Here is a 16,527-nt window from a genome sequence, read left to right on the forward strand (position 1 = left end):
TCGTGCTGAAATTTGAATCACTAATGTGTGATCTCAGCCTGAATATAAAACAGTATAAAACATATTAAAAGTGAACACTATAGCGCCCCCTACCATTGACATGAAATGTCAACATTATCAGATTAGCACCAAATTTGGGGATTAAATGCTACGCATGATTACAAGCAAAAAAGTCAATCATTGTGCACCCCTATGACGAACAGGAAGTCAGCCATATTGGATAAAACATTCGCCGCCGTTTTGACTTGGGGGTCTACAAAAAGATTCAAGTCCCCGGGGTTTGGTCCAAATGGGCTCAGATTTGACATGTCACATCTACAGACATGAACTCACAGAAGTTGCCAAATTTTTTTGGGATACTCCTTACAGGGGCGCAAAGACTCCCCCAAAAAATAGTTAAAAAATTATTACACCCACAGGCTTAGTCCGATCGTGCTGAAATTTGAATCACTAATGCCTGATTTCGACCTGATTATAATACACTATAAAACATATGAACTGTGAACTCTATAGCGCCCCCTAGCATAGACATGAAACGTCAACATTATCAGATTTGGACCAAATTCGGAAATTAAATTCTATGCATGATGACAAGCAAAAAAGTCTATTACGGACATGATGCATTTTTCACGGTTTGCCAGTAGGGGCGCAAAGAATCCCCCAAAAAATATTTTTAAAATTATTACAGGGACATGCTTAGTTCAATTGTGCTGAAATTTGAATCACTAATGCGGGATATTGGTCTGAATATAATTAACTATAAAACATATGAAAAGTGAACAGTATAGCGCCCCCTACCTTAGACATGAAATGTCAACATTATCAAACTTGGACCAAAGTCGGGGGTTAAAGGTTGTATAGAGGATTTTCCAAGGAACGAGAAATCCAGCGACTGTTTGTCCTTTTTCAAATGTTGCGCATGCGTGAAACCACCCCCCCCTCCCCTACAGCTCCCTACGTAGAAACGCCTCCTCCCGCCTCCTCTTTACGCCAGAAACAGGTTTGTTTACAGCCGGTGCGCTGCACATGACTTGTAAACAACTAACTACAGTGTTGGTTAGGCAAGGCGGAGAAGTGAGGAGCGGGGGGAGGGGGTGTGCGGACATTTCGTTCGCGGACGAGAAGTGAGGAGCAGGGAGAAGAGCGGAGCAGGGAGAGGAGAGAGGAGAGGGGAGAGGGAGCGGTGCGCGGAGATTCCGTGCCCGGAGAAGTGAGGAGCAGGGGGAAGAGCGGATCGGGCAGCGGGGAGAGGAGCAGGAAAGGGGTGCAGAGAAGAGTGCGCGGAGATTCCGTGCGAATGAACTAGCTACAACACGCAGCAGCAAGCGGACTCTTTCTTTGCCTTGAAAATTACGTTTTCAGACATAGGATATCGCTTTCGTGTCCTGAAAAACGTTTGTCTAGCTCTTGGAAATAAAGTACGTTTTCATAATAAGCAGAAGTGACCTGTCCAGGAGTAATTTGGCGACCAATGCGTCAGTCTTTAGACCCTGCGTCTGCTTCAGTCGCGCCATCGCTGGAATGAATCTTCAAGAATCACCTTAGTTTGGCTTCGCTGCTTTTCCCCTTGTCTTCTTCTTTCAGCGACCTCAAAAACGGACTTTCTTTTGTGGCTAACTGCTCCTGGATTCTTGTCGCCATTGCAACAAACTTTGTGCTAACTGCGAGGAAGATATAGGTCAAAAAAAGCTGCTAAGAACTGTTGCGTTGGTGGAGTAAACAGCGTCTGTGCGGCTTGCGTCTGTGGACTGCGTGACAGGCGTACGTAAACCACGTACCGGCGGCGCGCAGGCAAGTCAGTTACGCTAGAAACGTAGGGAGATTGATTGACAGCCTGTCAGCTAACAGATAACGAGGCAGTGTCGTTATCTATTGGCAAATGTTTAGCCCCACCACGTCCAGAGTTGATGAATTTTTATTCTCTTTTTTTTGGTCATCATAATTACAAGGCTACTGCACCTCTATAATGCTATCATTGACAACTTGAAACTAAAAAAAAAATCCTCCATACAACCTTTAAATTCTATGCATGATTATAAGCAAAAATGTCTATTACAGTCATGATGTATTTTTCACGGTTGGCCAGCAGGGGCACAGAGAATCCTCCAAAAAATATTGTAAAAATTATTATATGCACATGTTTTGTCCGATTGTGATGACATTTCTATCAGTTATACACTGCATGACCCTTATTCCATTGATATGTCAAATACAGTTATCAGGGATACAGCGCCACCTATATGAATGCACACAATTTATTATTGTGTGACATAAAATTAGTTTTACATTCATTTGTAAAACTTTGCCAAAACATTCACTGACGTAGTCCTCATCATAAAAGTCAGTAAGACCTATGCCCTAGTTTTACACTTTGGCCTCTAGAATAATTTCACTTCTGAGAAATTTAAAGGCACACTATGTAACTTTTCTGGTGGAGGATGTGTTTTCATGCACTTAGTCTTAGTGTGACAGTGCTCTTGACCATTAAAGTCACGTGACCTGTTTAGTGTCTACAGTTTGTCTCTAGAATCATTCACTTTATCCAATTTTAAAGGTACACTATGTCATTTTTCTGGTGGATGACCTGTTGGCCTCGGGAGCTGTCGGGAAGAGAGAGCGGTGTGTCGGGGCGGTCGCGAGTCCCCGGCGTTCGCCAGGGGGGGCGGTGCGTGCCCGGGGCGAGGGCCACCATCGCCGCGCGCGGCTTTAATTGAACTTATTGTTCTTTTTGGGGTTTATATGACATGAGTTTTCTGATCCGGCCCCTTTGGGATCAAAGTCGGTTGGATAAGGCCCCCAGACCAAAATGAGTTTGACACCCCTGGTCTAGTGTATTCCGATTCGTGACCTAGCCACTGGAGAGAAATGAAATTGAGAAGAGGCACTAGGTGGCGCCAGCCTGGCTAATATGCCAGTAAATTATTAAAAAATGTAAAATATGAAATAAGTTTGTAAACACAACCATTAGATTATATTTAGGGTTGCATTGATTCAGCTACCAGTGAAGAGACTGAAAATAAAATGTATTTACTTTAAACACAAACCTGTATGTACAAAAATACCCATGTGTTTTGTAGCTGTTATTTATCATTTAAAGAACAAATATTATGAGGGTCAACAAAGCCAGTCCAGTAAATCATCTTATTACACCAATTTATTGACGAAAATTATAACAAATGATATCTTGGAACCGATATCTGATCCATCAAAATGTTCAGTATTGGTGCAGATATCTGATACCAGTATCATATCAGTGCATCTCTTGTTATATTAACTTAAAGTCCTTTGTGAACAGAATGCTATTCCCAGAAAGCAAACACTGTATTTAACCAAGCTATTAGTCTCCAGTTGCTGTACATTATGTTTTATGGTTAGTCCTAATAACCCATTCATGATACATAATGCCATACAGACAATGTAATGCATAGATATCAAACCGTCATACCTTATTTGAAGTCATCATTGCGTTTGTCCATAAAGGGTTTTTATGGCTGTATTGATTTTGTCTAAAGCTATGCAGCCACTGCGTCAGTGACCAACAGTCTCCAAGCCCACTCCAGGAACACAGCATCTACTTGCCTGTTTTTATCACTTCTCACCTTCAACAGCTGTGCGTTTATGTGATGAGGCTCAGTAGTTCAGTCTTTTCAACCTCTCCCAAAAGAATAATTGAATATATCTTTCTAATAGAATCAACTAAACCATCCTATTTCTAGACTTCTCCTCATGGTCAAAAAGAAAAAGAAAATCATTCTAAATGCAAAAGACTTGTGTGTAGCATCACTAAAGTAAGCCTATAATACGCACCATTTGTGTTGCCCACCCCACAGTTTGAGAAACACTAGACTTGATGAAACAGTGAAAGCCTGTTCACAGTCACCACCTCCTCATACCACTCAGGAGCAAAGCAATACATTTACAACAACTAGCCCTTACAGCCATATTGATTTAACCATGACCGCCCATCTCTCTGTATGTTGCATGTCCTGTATGTTGTGTGTTATAAATTGCCTTTACTTTGCAATTTCTCCAGTTCATTCCGATGGGCGTATAAGCTGACATTTATTGTGATTAGATTGTATAGAGTTATAGTGTCCATTGGTGTTGCAGCATCTCCGAACATAGCAAACACACATAGCTGGTGTTATTACCTTCTGTGCGTATGGTGAACGGGGAGTCCCCCAGTCTCTTGGCTGAGAACTGCCCCCCCAGAGAGGTCATTAGGAAGCACAGGCTGAAGAATCCGATCCCCACCACGAATATCCTGCAACGGACACACAAACAAGTGATTTAAACGCTGCTTCAGAGCCACAGACATATTGATGGCCGGGGAGAGTAAATAGCTGCTTTTACTCAAGAAAAATACAGATGGGGAAGATGAGATGGCAGGGACTGGATGTGTTTAATTTGGGGAAAAAATGTGCAGCTCATTCTGTCTTTATTTACATTGCCCAATCCGTTATTTTTTGACTCAAGTAAGACATCGCATTGCACTTATGTAATGTATTGTTTTCATAGTATAGAATGTCAGTACTATACTACTATAAAAACAAACAAAAATCAAAACAGGCATCTTTAAAAAAAACTGAAGATAAGAACTAAGAAAAAAAGTGATTGTGTTTTTGTTAGAGGAGTTAGTTTATGTAACAACCTGAGTGATGATTTTAAAAAGTCCAACACTACAGAAGTCATTAAAAGAAAAGAATATAAAGCGTTATGTTTTGAAAGACATAGAGCTCTGGAATTATGTATTAAATTTTGTTCATTTGAATTTATCTTGTCTCTTATATGTACAGTGAGTGATAAGTGAAGTTGTAAATCCAAACTTGTTCATGTGCTGCTTTCTTTCTTGGAATTCTGTTATTGTTTAATAGGGTTTGGGACTTTTGCTTCAGCTTGGACCCTTTCCGTCATGATCCATGTAGTTGTGGTCGATGTTTTGTTTTGTCGTGCTGCAAAATGACACAATTTTCAGTACTATAAAGTAACATTGCTTTTTCCCATCTGGGTCACAGACTGTAAAGAAGTAATTAAGTAATGGGGCAGTCATTTGGAATGGGGCAGAGTGCCATATTTGGAATTCTGGTACCTGCTTTATTTCTTATTAATGTTCTTGATTTATGGACAAAATAGCAAAATAAAAACACCAGCTTCACATAGAGCAGATTAACATTTTAGGACCAAAATGAGGAATCTGACAGCAGCAGTCACATCGAGGGGGGTGACGTCTTTTCAATAAAAAGTGAATTGGAACCAGAGTCGATGAAGCCAAAGCAGTCTATAGAGTCTATGACCTGCCTATAATATCTACATACAGATATGGGACAAGATCTCGTAAGGCAAAATTGCCACAAGACTGTACACATGTGAGAAAAATTATCTCGCAAGATTTTTTTTCCCATGAATTTACCATTGGCTTGGACAACAAAAGAGTTAAGAGCTGGTGCAAAAGCAGTAGTGTGATGACCGCTTAAGTATTACATAAAATAAAAATTTTAAAAATTGTGAAGTGAAAATTGTGATTAGACTACGTATTTATAACAGATTATGTCAAAATCTCGTCTTCTCTCGTTCTCGTGAGCCTAATCTCATCTCGTCTTGTGAAAATTGTGTCTCATTCCACCCCTAACTAGTGTTGAGAGTAACAAATTACTGTATTATATTACATTGCTTTTTGTTGTAACACAGTAACGTAAGGCATTACAGGGAAAAAATAATAATATTTTACTCGGTACAAATGTCAGTAACGTGCGATACAATGCTTTTTTAACCTGGATTGAAGTGGTGGGTTTAAAATTTTTCTTAATACAAATTCTCTAAAATCACCACAATATCAGCAGTGGTGAAACACCATCGTTACGGTTCTGAATGTCGGAACGGGCCCAGAGGTGCACCTGCGTAGACCGTCGGGTGACCGCAGGAGAAAGGACCGGTGCAGAACTCCCTGCTCCACGGGCTCAAGGTTCTCTCAGGGGAGATCCTAGATTCCAAGTCCTAGTCCAAGATAAATCCTGGTTTAGTTCTGGTTTAGTGCTGGTTTAGTCCTGGTTTAGACCGGGTTTAGATTTGGTTTAGTCCTGGTTTAGACCTGGTTTAGTCCAAGTTTAGACCTGGTTTAGTCCTAGTTCAGGCCAGGTTTAGACCCAGTTTCGTCCTGGTTCAGCTCTGGTTCAGTTCTGGTTTAGACCTGGTTTAGATCTGGTTCAGTTCTGTCAGTTCTGGTTCAGTCCTCCTGGTTCAGTCCTCCTGGTTCAGTCTATATTCGGAGCAAAAGTTCTGCATCTTCTCTCTCTGATTGTTAGTTGACAATCAGCAACAGTCATTTTGGTGAGACTAACTTGAAAGTGCTGCAATAGTCGTGTAATATTGTAATCTAACAAAGTACTTTGAAATGACAGTAACAATAAATAAGTAATAAATAACGTATTACAGTTTTGAAGTAACTTGCCCAACAGTTCCCCTAATACAGATCATAGTAGTAATCATAAAAAAGAATGAATTAGTCTTACATAGCTTTTCATTTTTACAATATCGTGCATTATTCATTCTGTAGCTGATATTATATGGTCACAACTACAGACTGACAGAAGAGTGGCTGCCAATCTGCACCATTGACCACTCCAATCACCACTAATCACACACTCACTCACACACTACCTTCATACACAGGCAAGGTGAGTATAGCGTCTCGCAAACGCCACAACAACGGTATGCATTAGAGCCACTACAGCCTCCACCTGGTCTGAGATGAAGGCGCTTTGAGACATTTGGTGCGGAATAAAGCCAAACTTGCTGTAACGCGAAGAGCACAATGCATGAAAAACCAAAGAAAGACATAGGTGGACCATTATGGCAGACAGCTCAGACAGTCGGAGTGACGGACAGGCAGAGGTAAAGGGTAAAGAATAAAGGTGGATAGAGAGAAAGGAGATAGAAAGAGAGAGAGCGTTAAAAGCTGGAGAAGACAGTGTGGAGACAGTGAAGGAACAGCAGGCTGCACTCCTGAAGCAGAGCACAAATGGAGCAATCATCACGAAGAGAAGAGGCAAAGACACGAGCCAAAGGGCGAAGCACTCCACAACACTGATGTTATTGGAGGGCTCATGGGGAGTACCACTGCCAAAACCAAGGAGAACTGTACACCCCAGAGCAGTCGCTACCAACAGGATTATTCAGACATAAAAAGCACGAGGAAAAAGGAAACGCTAAAAGCCAAGAGTGAAAAGAAAAGAAGCGCTGTACATTTAACACATGAATAGGTAGCCTTCACAACACTATGGAATTTGATGCAATCATTTCAAATGGAGGGCAAAGGTTTACAGTATTTTTGTAATACGTGAAATTGACTCTTGTGAGCTTTAAGCCACGTTATAATGATGTTAGGGACCATATTATGTTATTTTCTGATCACATTTCCTCATCACAAACATACCTGGAGTTGAGTTTTGTTTTGTTTATGTAACCCTTTATCATTAGCCTGTCTTCAAGTCAACAGATATTTTTTAACTTTAGTTCAATTGAGATTTGCAATTCCGGGGCTGAAATGATCAAAATGACTTTAGTGTAGGTGTTTTGAGTTTAAAAACACAGTGGAGCACCTCCTGTATTACCACATGACATCAAAAGGTAGAACAGAGTAAAAGAGTGAAAGAAGAGCTAACTATAAATGTGTGAATGAAACAAAACACAACTCCAGGTATGTTTGTGATGAGGAAATGTGATCAGAAAATAACTAACTGAAAATAAAAACTGATTGGTATGCGTTGGTATGAGAAGAAATGTAGAAGTTTAAGAAGTCTCCTCTAAAATAAGTCATAAAAATTTAGTAGCGTGCCGATTTCCTTCATCATGTTTTTGAAAATGCATCAAAAAGCTCCAGAGGGAGAAGAGACTGTAACTCAGTGTGTCCCTGCGTTAGGGCGCCATGAGAGGAGCAGAGTTGGGACTTTGAAAAGGTTGAAATCCAGGTCTTTTGTGTGAAAGTAAATCCAGCTCTAGTTAAGCTACTCTCTTCAGTTTATATGGATCAAAGGTTATCTTATTATACACTTCTCTGATTCTGATTTGGTGGACAATACGCCCCTCGGTCTCTATCGGTAACAAGGTGGTGTATGCGCTATTTCAAAGCAAACCCGGAGAAGCCTTGAAGGATTTAGTGCAGAACAAAAGGGGAATAGAGAAGAAAAACAGTCTGGAGAGTTTCATTTTATAAGCTGAAGAAATTTATATCTGTCTCCCATCTGAAATGCTTCACGTCTTTTCAAGTGTGTGTGTGTGTGCATATACGGGGTGGGTGATGGGACAAAAGGTAACAGAAATCTAACTGTCTGCGCTTATCAGATCCTGTTAGCAACAATAAGGACACACATGAATCACAAAGCAGTCAAACGTGGCATGTTGCCTAGTGATAAATGAATAAACTAATCATTTTATTTGAAATATGTTTCATTAACATTTGTGGGTGGAGATTGAAAGTAAACAATATTATAATACTGTTTCCTCATTAAAAACATTCTTGGAGTTGTATTTTGATTTATTCACACATGTTTAACTCACAAATCGTGCATATTTCAGTCCTTACTAAGCAAGAAGGAAAAGGGTTTAAAAGCTGTTTACTTGAAAACTAGCGCCTGATGACATCATAAGGTGGAACAGAGCATTTTGAGCTCAACAGGATTACTCAAATATGTGTAAATAAAAACAGAACACAACTCCAGGTATGAGATGAGGTAATAACATTCTAAAATAGTGTTAAACAATAGGATGTTTAAGGACAATTTATTATTTAATTACTATTATTTTATTAAGTTGACCTGCTTTTTATGTGGATGGGATTTAAAACATGTGAGCTTTACTTGGACTATCTGGAGTTGTGTTTTGTTTTATTCACACAAGAGTCAATTTTGTATAATACAGGATCGTTAATAACCACTGCTTATTATCTGGACTGTGCACAGACTATAAAAAATGCCAAAAGGCAGCAGCATTAAATCAAATTAAATCAAAATGGCAAAAATATGAATTACAAATAATACACTGTTTTTTAAAATACTCTTTATCTAAGCCTTCAGTTAGCACATTATTATCATCTGGTTTAAAGTGTATCTTAAAAGCACACTCTAACGTTTCTGGTGGAGGGTCTGCCATTTTGCTTGTCTCCATAGAGATGTTATCATTTTGTCTGGAATATCCCAGTATGGCATTAAACATATCCATCTTGCATTTACTCAATAACATGGGTTTTTATTCACCTAAAAACTTGCATTATTCCTATGAGCACACTCGCCTCTCCACAGATCTGACATGAAGTTTGGTGTTACCTGCTGCCTTCACAGACATAAATAAGTGTAATGCTTTACTGTGGAACATTCCAGGCAACATCTCTAGAGAAGAGTAGAGAAGCAGATGTTGGACCCTTTAAAAACTGCTTCACTAGTCAGCTAATTGAAAAAACAATAGCTGACTGTAGCTGACTACTAAAATAACCATTAGCTGCAGCCTTGTAGATACTGTCCTCAGTAACTGCAGTGAAATGAAACACTGAATCCTTGTGTGAAATCCACTAGGACTTCTTTCATAATGCAATAGCAGCCCTGCACAGGTAGTTTTAGCTCCAGCACTGAAAACTCAAATGCCAACATAACAAATAGATGCATTATTCATATCCATTGCGTCCTCTTCAAATCCAAGCGAGGGCTGTTTGTTTCAATGCTGGGCTTGGTGCAAATACATGCAAATACTCAGGAGTCACGCAAAGTCCTGTACAAGAGCTCTTAATATTGATGAAGAGGGGAACATGGCGCTCCCACTGGCAATATGGGGACCCTCACTGCACGCTTTAGATTGACCCAAAGAGACAAAGATGATGTGAATAATCTGTTAAGTACAGCGCTGTGGTCTGGCTCCAGCCCAGAGTGACTTTATGTTCTGACGATCTAGGACACTGTACAGTCTGGGGCCTTCAAGGACAGAGTTTTGTTCAACCTATTTCTTACATTTCATTAGCATAAGTAGAGTATTATCTATGTATATGTATGTACTATGTTCATCAATATTCCATCATCACCTTAAAGGGCTTATATTATGCTCTTGTCTGCTCTGTGTTATCAAAAACATATCTAGACTTGTGTTCTGTTTTATACGCACATGTTTAACACAGAAATCCTCCATGTTTGTGCTGTGTCTCTTCCACCTTGTGATGTCATGCGGTAATAATGTGCTACTGTGTGTGTTTAAACTCCATAAACCTTCACTAAAGTCATTTGGTTATTTCAGCCCTGGGATCTCTACTGAACAAAAGGTAAAAAGGGATCTTGAAAAATATCACTAGATGACGTCACAAGGTGGAAGAGAGCATTTTGAGTTTGGAAATGTAGACAGACTAATAATGTAAAACTCAAACATGTGTGAACGAAACAAAACACAACTCCGGGTATGTTTTTGAGAAAGTAATAACATTATAAACTAAAAGTAAAAGCTCAAGAGTCAGTTTTGCATAATATAGGATTATTAATTGCTATTCTCATTCCAATTTTCTTCAAAAGGCATTGACATTAAAAGTGCACTAAATAACTTTTTTAATTGGGTGTCCGCTACCATGGAGATATTGTTTTTCTTGGAATTAGTTTAGGTCTTTATTGTCCTTGTAGAGAAATGTGCCCTCTGCATTGAAAGTGACAGTCCAGAATTTTGGACATAGGACCTCATTTCCTAGTGAGCCAGAGTGGTGGAGTGTTACCCATTCCATAAAGCACCCAATTATTACACCAGACTGTTGATGTAAATGTCTGTGTTGATAGAATAATATTTGAAATAAAACTAACCTTGCATCACATGAATCGTCAAATGTTGAGGGACTATTTTCTGTTTCTATTTGCAGAATTTTACTTTGCTGTTAAGATAGGTGCTGGGTGACATCAGTCCACCGCTGCCAAGGTTTCAAGAAGTACAATTCACTGCTGCTCAAACATAAATCCTTCAAATGCAAGGTTGGTTTTACTTCTAAAATTATTCTATCAACTCAGACATTCACATGGACAGTCTGGCGTAATAATAGATTTGCTTTGGGTGTTTTGTGGAGTGGGTAAGACTGTTTTTAGTGGCAGGCTAACTATGGCCATTGACATGCACTAGCCTAACACCAGCGACCTCTGCAAATACAAGGACTGGGTGGAAAATTTTAAAAAGTGTCTCCACATGTCTCCAACACTCCGGCTCACTAGGAATTGAGGTCCTATGTCCAAAATTTCGGACTCTCCCTTTAACGTTCAATGTCAATGGAGCAGTGGTCGTGAGTCCACTTGAGCCAGACTTGGCAAGGACTATTTTACCTAAAGTGCATGTTTTGGATTGTTTTACCACATAACTATCTTACTTACTATCTATTTTGCATTTATTCAATTAAAGGTGTGTTTATTGCAAAAAAAAAAAAAAAAAAGATTATATATATATATATATATATATATATATATATATATATATATATATATATATATATATATATATATATATACCGGTAACTTGGCCTGGAAGCATCACCTGCTCATTTCCAACTTCAATGCCATATCTCCGTATACTGTAAAGCAAGTCCACATAGTGCACCTTTAACGGACCTAATTAACACCTCAGAATTAAATTAAAGATTAAAGTATGTATGGATTTTTATGATTCTCTAATCTTGATTTAATTTGGTGTGATTCTAACTATTGTAACTATAAATTGCTGACATCACACATTCTATCAAAAATTTCAGCACAATTTACACGCAAGAAATACAATTTTTTCTGATACTTTCAACAAAGTAAAAGTGTTTTCATATATTTGTATTTGTCAGATAATAATTCCCTAGTGTGATGTTAAGTAAAATTGTAAACCTACAGTGTGGCTAACTTAGGAAAACAAGTGTGAATCTTAAATATAACGATCTTCACCGTGTTTAATGAGTAGTCTAACCTGTCACAGGCACTTTCATTTCTGCATTGCCACTTCGATGCTATTGGAAGTGAATCATTAGTCTGTAAAACAAGCCAGAAGACACACTGAAAAAATGAGAGCGCCGGCCTTCTATTATGTCAAAAGTTTGAAAAATCAGGATTAAAAGGGGCAGTAGCTTCTTTCTAAAGTGATAAATCAACACTGAGGAGAGAAAGAGAGGGAATGTTCAGATCAATTTGCTGCAAGAGAATGTGACAAACTTTACCCATTTTGCAGCCTCTGTCCACAGCAATGGGAAGAATACTTTGAAAATGTATTTAGTTACAGAATACAGAATACCTGCATTAACATGTATTTTGAACCATGTATTATGATACATGGCTTCAGTCAGAGTACTTACTGTATTCTGAATACTTGGGATAATTTTACACAGAGTTGCATTATAATACAGTGGAAAAAACACACAAGATAGAACTGGGGTCTCCAACGTCTTCCTCTGGCGAATTACCTTTACAAAACAAAAATACCAGAGAGCTACTCATTTCAGCGGTCACAAGAAATTGAGTTAATGAAAGAGTCATGGTCTTAGATAGAGTACAAGTTGATGCTTATAAAACATAAACCATTTATTACTGCACAAATTTTAGGCATCAGTGATACATTTACAATCGTAAAAGCCATTTAATTGACCAAAATTTTGTTATTCAGCACAATACATGTAATTCAGAAATCCCTTGGCGAGCTACTTGGAAGGGGTTGGAGAGCCACTGGTAGCTCCTGAGCTACAGGTTGGAGACCCCTGACTTAGAATTACAAACAACTTGACTTTTATCGAACTGTTTGTTATTAAAGGTGCATTGTACAACTTTTCTGGTCAGGGGTCATTCACCTTCTTGTCTCCATAAGTCACTTTGCCTGGAATGTTCCATGGTATAATATTAAACACATCAATCAATTATTACAGTTGTATCTATTTCCCAAAAATACAATAATTCTTTCTATGAATGGGGTTGTCTCTCCACAGATCTGACCTGTAATGTAGCCTATAGTTGTCTCCCTTGAGATGAAGGGCTAATCTCTACTGTGGAACAATCAAGACAAGGCAATAACATCTCTACTGAGCCACTGAGGCAAGCGGGTGACGGGCCTTCCACCAGAAAAAATGCTCCCTGCACCTTTAAGTTATGTCTAATTAGAAAAGAAAAATATGCATGCACACTTGCACTACATGTTTTCAAATTTTCTTACTTAAAACGCACAGTTCAAAGCCAAAACTGTGTGATCAAGTACCACCATGTATTCCTTTGATTTTAGAAAAGTAAGTACATTTTGAATAGCACCAAATAAAAAATAACTTTAACTGTACCAGAATACAGTAACTCAAAACTAATACTCAAAACTAATACTCAGAATACAGATTTGTGTACATGTGTTGAGTTACTTCCCAACACTGCCTGTCCATAGCTGCTTCGCATGTAAACACAGTAATACAGAAATACATTTGAACCACTGTAGGATCAAAACTGAACATTTCTAACAGCACTTGTATTGTTGTGCTGGAGTCCATGTTGAAATGACACTCTTTCTATGTTATTGTAGAGAATGCACTAAACAGTAATGATCAGAGAGGAGAGGTGGCCACTGACCCCTCCAGTCTGAGAACACAGAATAAGCAGAAAGCACGCTGTGTGTTTACAAGTGAGCAGTAGCATCCAAACAGCTGGCTCGTTCTCATTTACTGTTCCTACTCCTAAGCACTGTCCCTCCCAGGGCTCTACAACATAATGAAATAATCAAATATTATAGTCCATCTGTTCTGCTGAAGTTTTAATCTGCATGCTTTGTGTTAAGAGTATGCATAAATAGGGATAGGATTCATTCACATTTGAGAATTTGATGATGGTGGTGCACTGGTGCTGATATAAATCTACGGGAGTTTTACTGTTTTTAAAAGAAATACCCACACGCAGATCCAAAAATGTTAAATTTATCATTACTTTTTAAGGATAAACTCCACAAACTTGTCATATTAATGTTATATCTTAAAGTCTTTTCAGCTGACAATAATCACATCTTTAGGACTGTACAAAGGCTCCACTTTCTGAAGCTATTTTGAAAAACACTGAATCACCATTTTATTTAAGTGGACTGAGAATATGTTGAACTTTATGCCAATTTTTGTTTCATGGATAGGTCTGGTAATTAGAGCAGGAGTCTCCAACCTTTTCCGTGCGGTGAGCTATCTTAACAAAATGAAGATGCCAGAGTTATTTTAGTGCATGGTCACGAGAAATAATTGAGTATATAGAGCCTTAGATGGGGTACAGTTCGATGCCTATAAACCACTGAACATTTATCCGTGCACAAAAATAGGCATCAAAATGATTCACTTACAATTAAGCATATCATTCATCATTTTTTGTTATCCAGCACAATACTTATAATTCAGAATCTCTCGGCAAGCCACTTGGAAAGGGGTGGAGAGCTCCTGGTAAATCCTGAGCTACAATTTGGAGACCCCTGAATTTGTAATTAGAGACACAAATTAGAGATACAGAGACAGACTTCCATCTGTAGCTCAGTTTTAAAATACTGGAATTCAAGTATGTTGTGATGTTACATGAACCTATGCAAAAAGCCAGAGGTAGTAGTACAACAGTGATGTAAATTAGCAGAACGAATTAGCAGTGTTTAGTGATCGCTGTTTGATCTAAGGCTGCGTTCACATTCGGAGCACATCAAAATTTGGAAATCAAGACTAAAAACAGACCTAATTTGAGATCAAACCAGGAAACAAGTGTGAATACAGCCTAAATTAGAAGCAAAGTTGAGTATTCTCTCTTCCCTTACACATTTCACACAAATTTTAAGTGTAGGGATTGGTTAAATTTTCTATAAAGATGTTGCAATATCTAGACAAAGGTTAGTCATATAAGACAAGATGCAAAATTCATTCAGTTTCATCAAAGTCAGTTCTAATCTTTTGATCTGAGAGGGAAAATAATTTAGCTCAAATGTGCACTTGCGTCGCCACCACAGACACTGATGCACGAGATCATGGAGAGATAACAGGAGCTCTGGTGTGGGTGAGGCTGATCTGCTGCTGTCCTGGGGCTATCATTGGCAGTCTTATCGTTTTGTCGTTTTTCTAAAGTAGCATTAGGTGGGCGATAGGGGGATTAGACCTCGCTCCTGCCTGATGACTCTTTAATTAACAGGCCTAAAGTAAACGCTCGGCTCCCTTTAATTGGATCAGAGGAGAGATCTGCTATCAGCTAATTGGCTTCCTCACACATATATTCATGCTTTGGCCTCAAGGTAGGTACATGGTGATTTGTGAAGTAGAAGGAGCTGCCAGGCATGGAGGTGTTGCTGGTATGTTTTCCAAGAAATCTCCCCACCATGGAACCAAGACATTACTCGCATTTGGAGCAAGATCCTGGAGCTTACTATGAAGCCAAAGTTCAAAAGCTGATGGTTTGTTAGTAATATACAGTATACGGGATATATTCAAAGAGACTATATTGCGTTATTTTCTGGTCTATGTTATAATGTTATTTCCTCATCAAAAACATACCTGGAGTTGTGTTTTGTTTCATTCACACATGGTTAACACACAAATCCTGCATACTTAAGCTGTGTTCTTCTCTCAAGCTTTCACAAATTCCATGTAGACAGACTAAAAACATGCGTGAATTAAACAAAACACAACTCCAGGTATGTTTTTGAGGAAGTAACGACTACACTGTAACATGGCTTAAGCTCACAAGAGTCAGTTTAGCATAATATAGGACTTTAAAAGCTGGGGTTAACATCAGCCATGCACACAAAAATAGTACTGGCTGTGTATATTGTAATAAAAAACAAAAACGTAAAATGACATGAATGAATGAATGAATACACATTATTCTAAAATGATCGTTGTTCTAACAAATGATGAGCTCTGTTATTATTAGTACCGTTTGCATTATACCTTTTTAATCTTTATTCATACCAGTTTTGCACAGGGAGATGCATGAATGAGTTGTGTACAGTAGGCTACAGCTGCACTCCGCTGCACCTTCACAGAGCAGAGACAAAGAAATCCCTCTTTAAGCTCTCCAAAACCACGCAGACCACTTGAAAGCATCTCAGAATAAACGGCACCGCGTGGATCTACCATGAGCTGAGAACCTCTTTATGCAGTCCCCGTGGTGTAGGAAACCTCCAGCAGCCGGTGCATTCTGATAAACACAACCCCGGGATCCACTGATAATGGAACAATATATGCAGCGATAAACTAAGTTAGCGCTCGACTCGCTGCTACGGGCTTATTCCAACTAGTCTTACATGATTTATCGCTGCGCGCGGTCGCTTTATCCCCATGAAAGCAATCTGATTCATCTGTTAGGGAAACATCTGCTGCCCGCGTGTCATTTGGCTCTATGTAATGTCTAATTATGCAGCGGGTTTTACAACTAAATGCTCCACGGCGACTAGCAATCCATAGGGGATGTTTGCTTCGTCTGGCGAGATTTAGTTGCACGAAACATGGACCTTACCGATAATGTCCCCAATGAGTTAACGACGGAAACATGTTTAATATCACTACAA

At 38.9% G+C, this 16,527-nt stretch overlaps 3 protein-coding genes across 4 annotated transcripts in view; 1 reads left to right on the plus strand and 2 right to left on the minus strand.

Annotated features, from left to right (window-relative positions):
* The window catches only part of LOC110172581 (alpha-1,6-mannosylglycoprotein 6-beta-N-acetylglucosaminyltransferase B-like), a 157,359-nt gene that overhangs the window by 140,737 nt on the left and 95 nt on the right, over positions 1–16,527 (minus strand). The window contains exon 2 of the mRNA XM_055157733.1: positions 4,152–4,264. Coding sequence (XP_055013708.1) covers positions 4,152–4,264 — 113 coding nt within the window. The remainder of the gene's footprint in view (positions 1–4,151; positions 4,265–16,527) is intronic.
* Positions 1–16,527, plus strand: part of LOC129410249 (uncharacterized) — a 100,324-nt gene that overhangs the window by 36,744 nt on the left and 47,053 nt on the right. The window lies entirely within an intron of this gene.
* Positions 1–16,527, minus strand: part of LOC110172671 (bMERB domain-containing protein 1-like) — a 122,839-nt gene that overhangs the window by 5,340 nt on the left and 100,972 nt on the right. The window contains exon 6 of one of the 2 annotated variants that reach the window (XR_008632791.1): positions 7,414–7,432. The exons of the other annotated variant lie outside the window; for it this stretch is intronic. The gene's annotated coding sequence lies outside the window, so the exon portion shown is untranslated. Of the gene's footprint in view, positions 1–7,413; positions 7,433–16,527 lie in introns of those variants that run through there. 2 annotated transcript variants of the gene reach the window in all.

This window comes from Boleophthalmus pectinirostris, unplaced genomic scaffold (assembly GCF_026225935.1).
Source record: "Boleophthalmus pectinirostris isolate CB_2022bp ecotype Guang Dong unplaced genomic scaffold, ASM2622593v1 HiC_scaffold_22, whole genome shotgun sequence".
Classification (NCBI taxonomy): Eukaryota; Metazoa; Chordata; class Actinopteri; order Gobiiformes; family Gobiidae; genus Boleophthalmus; species Boleophthalmus pectinirostris.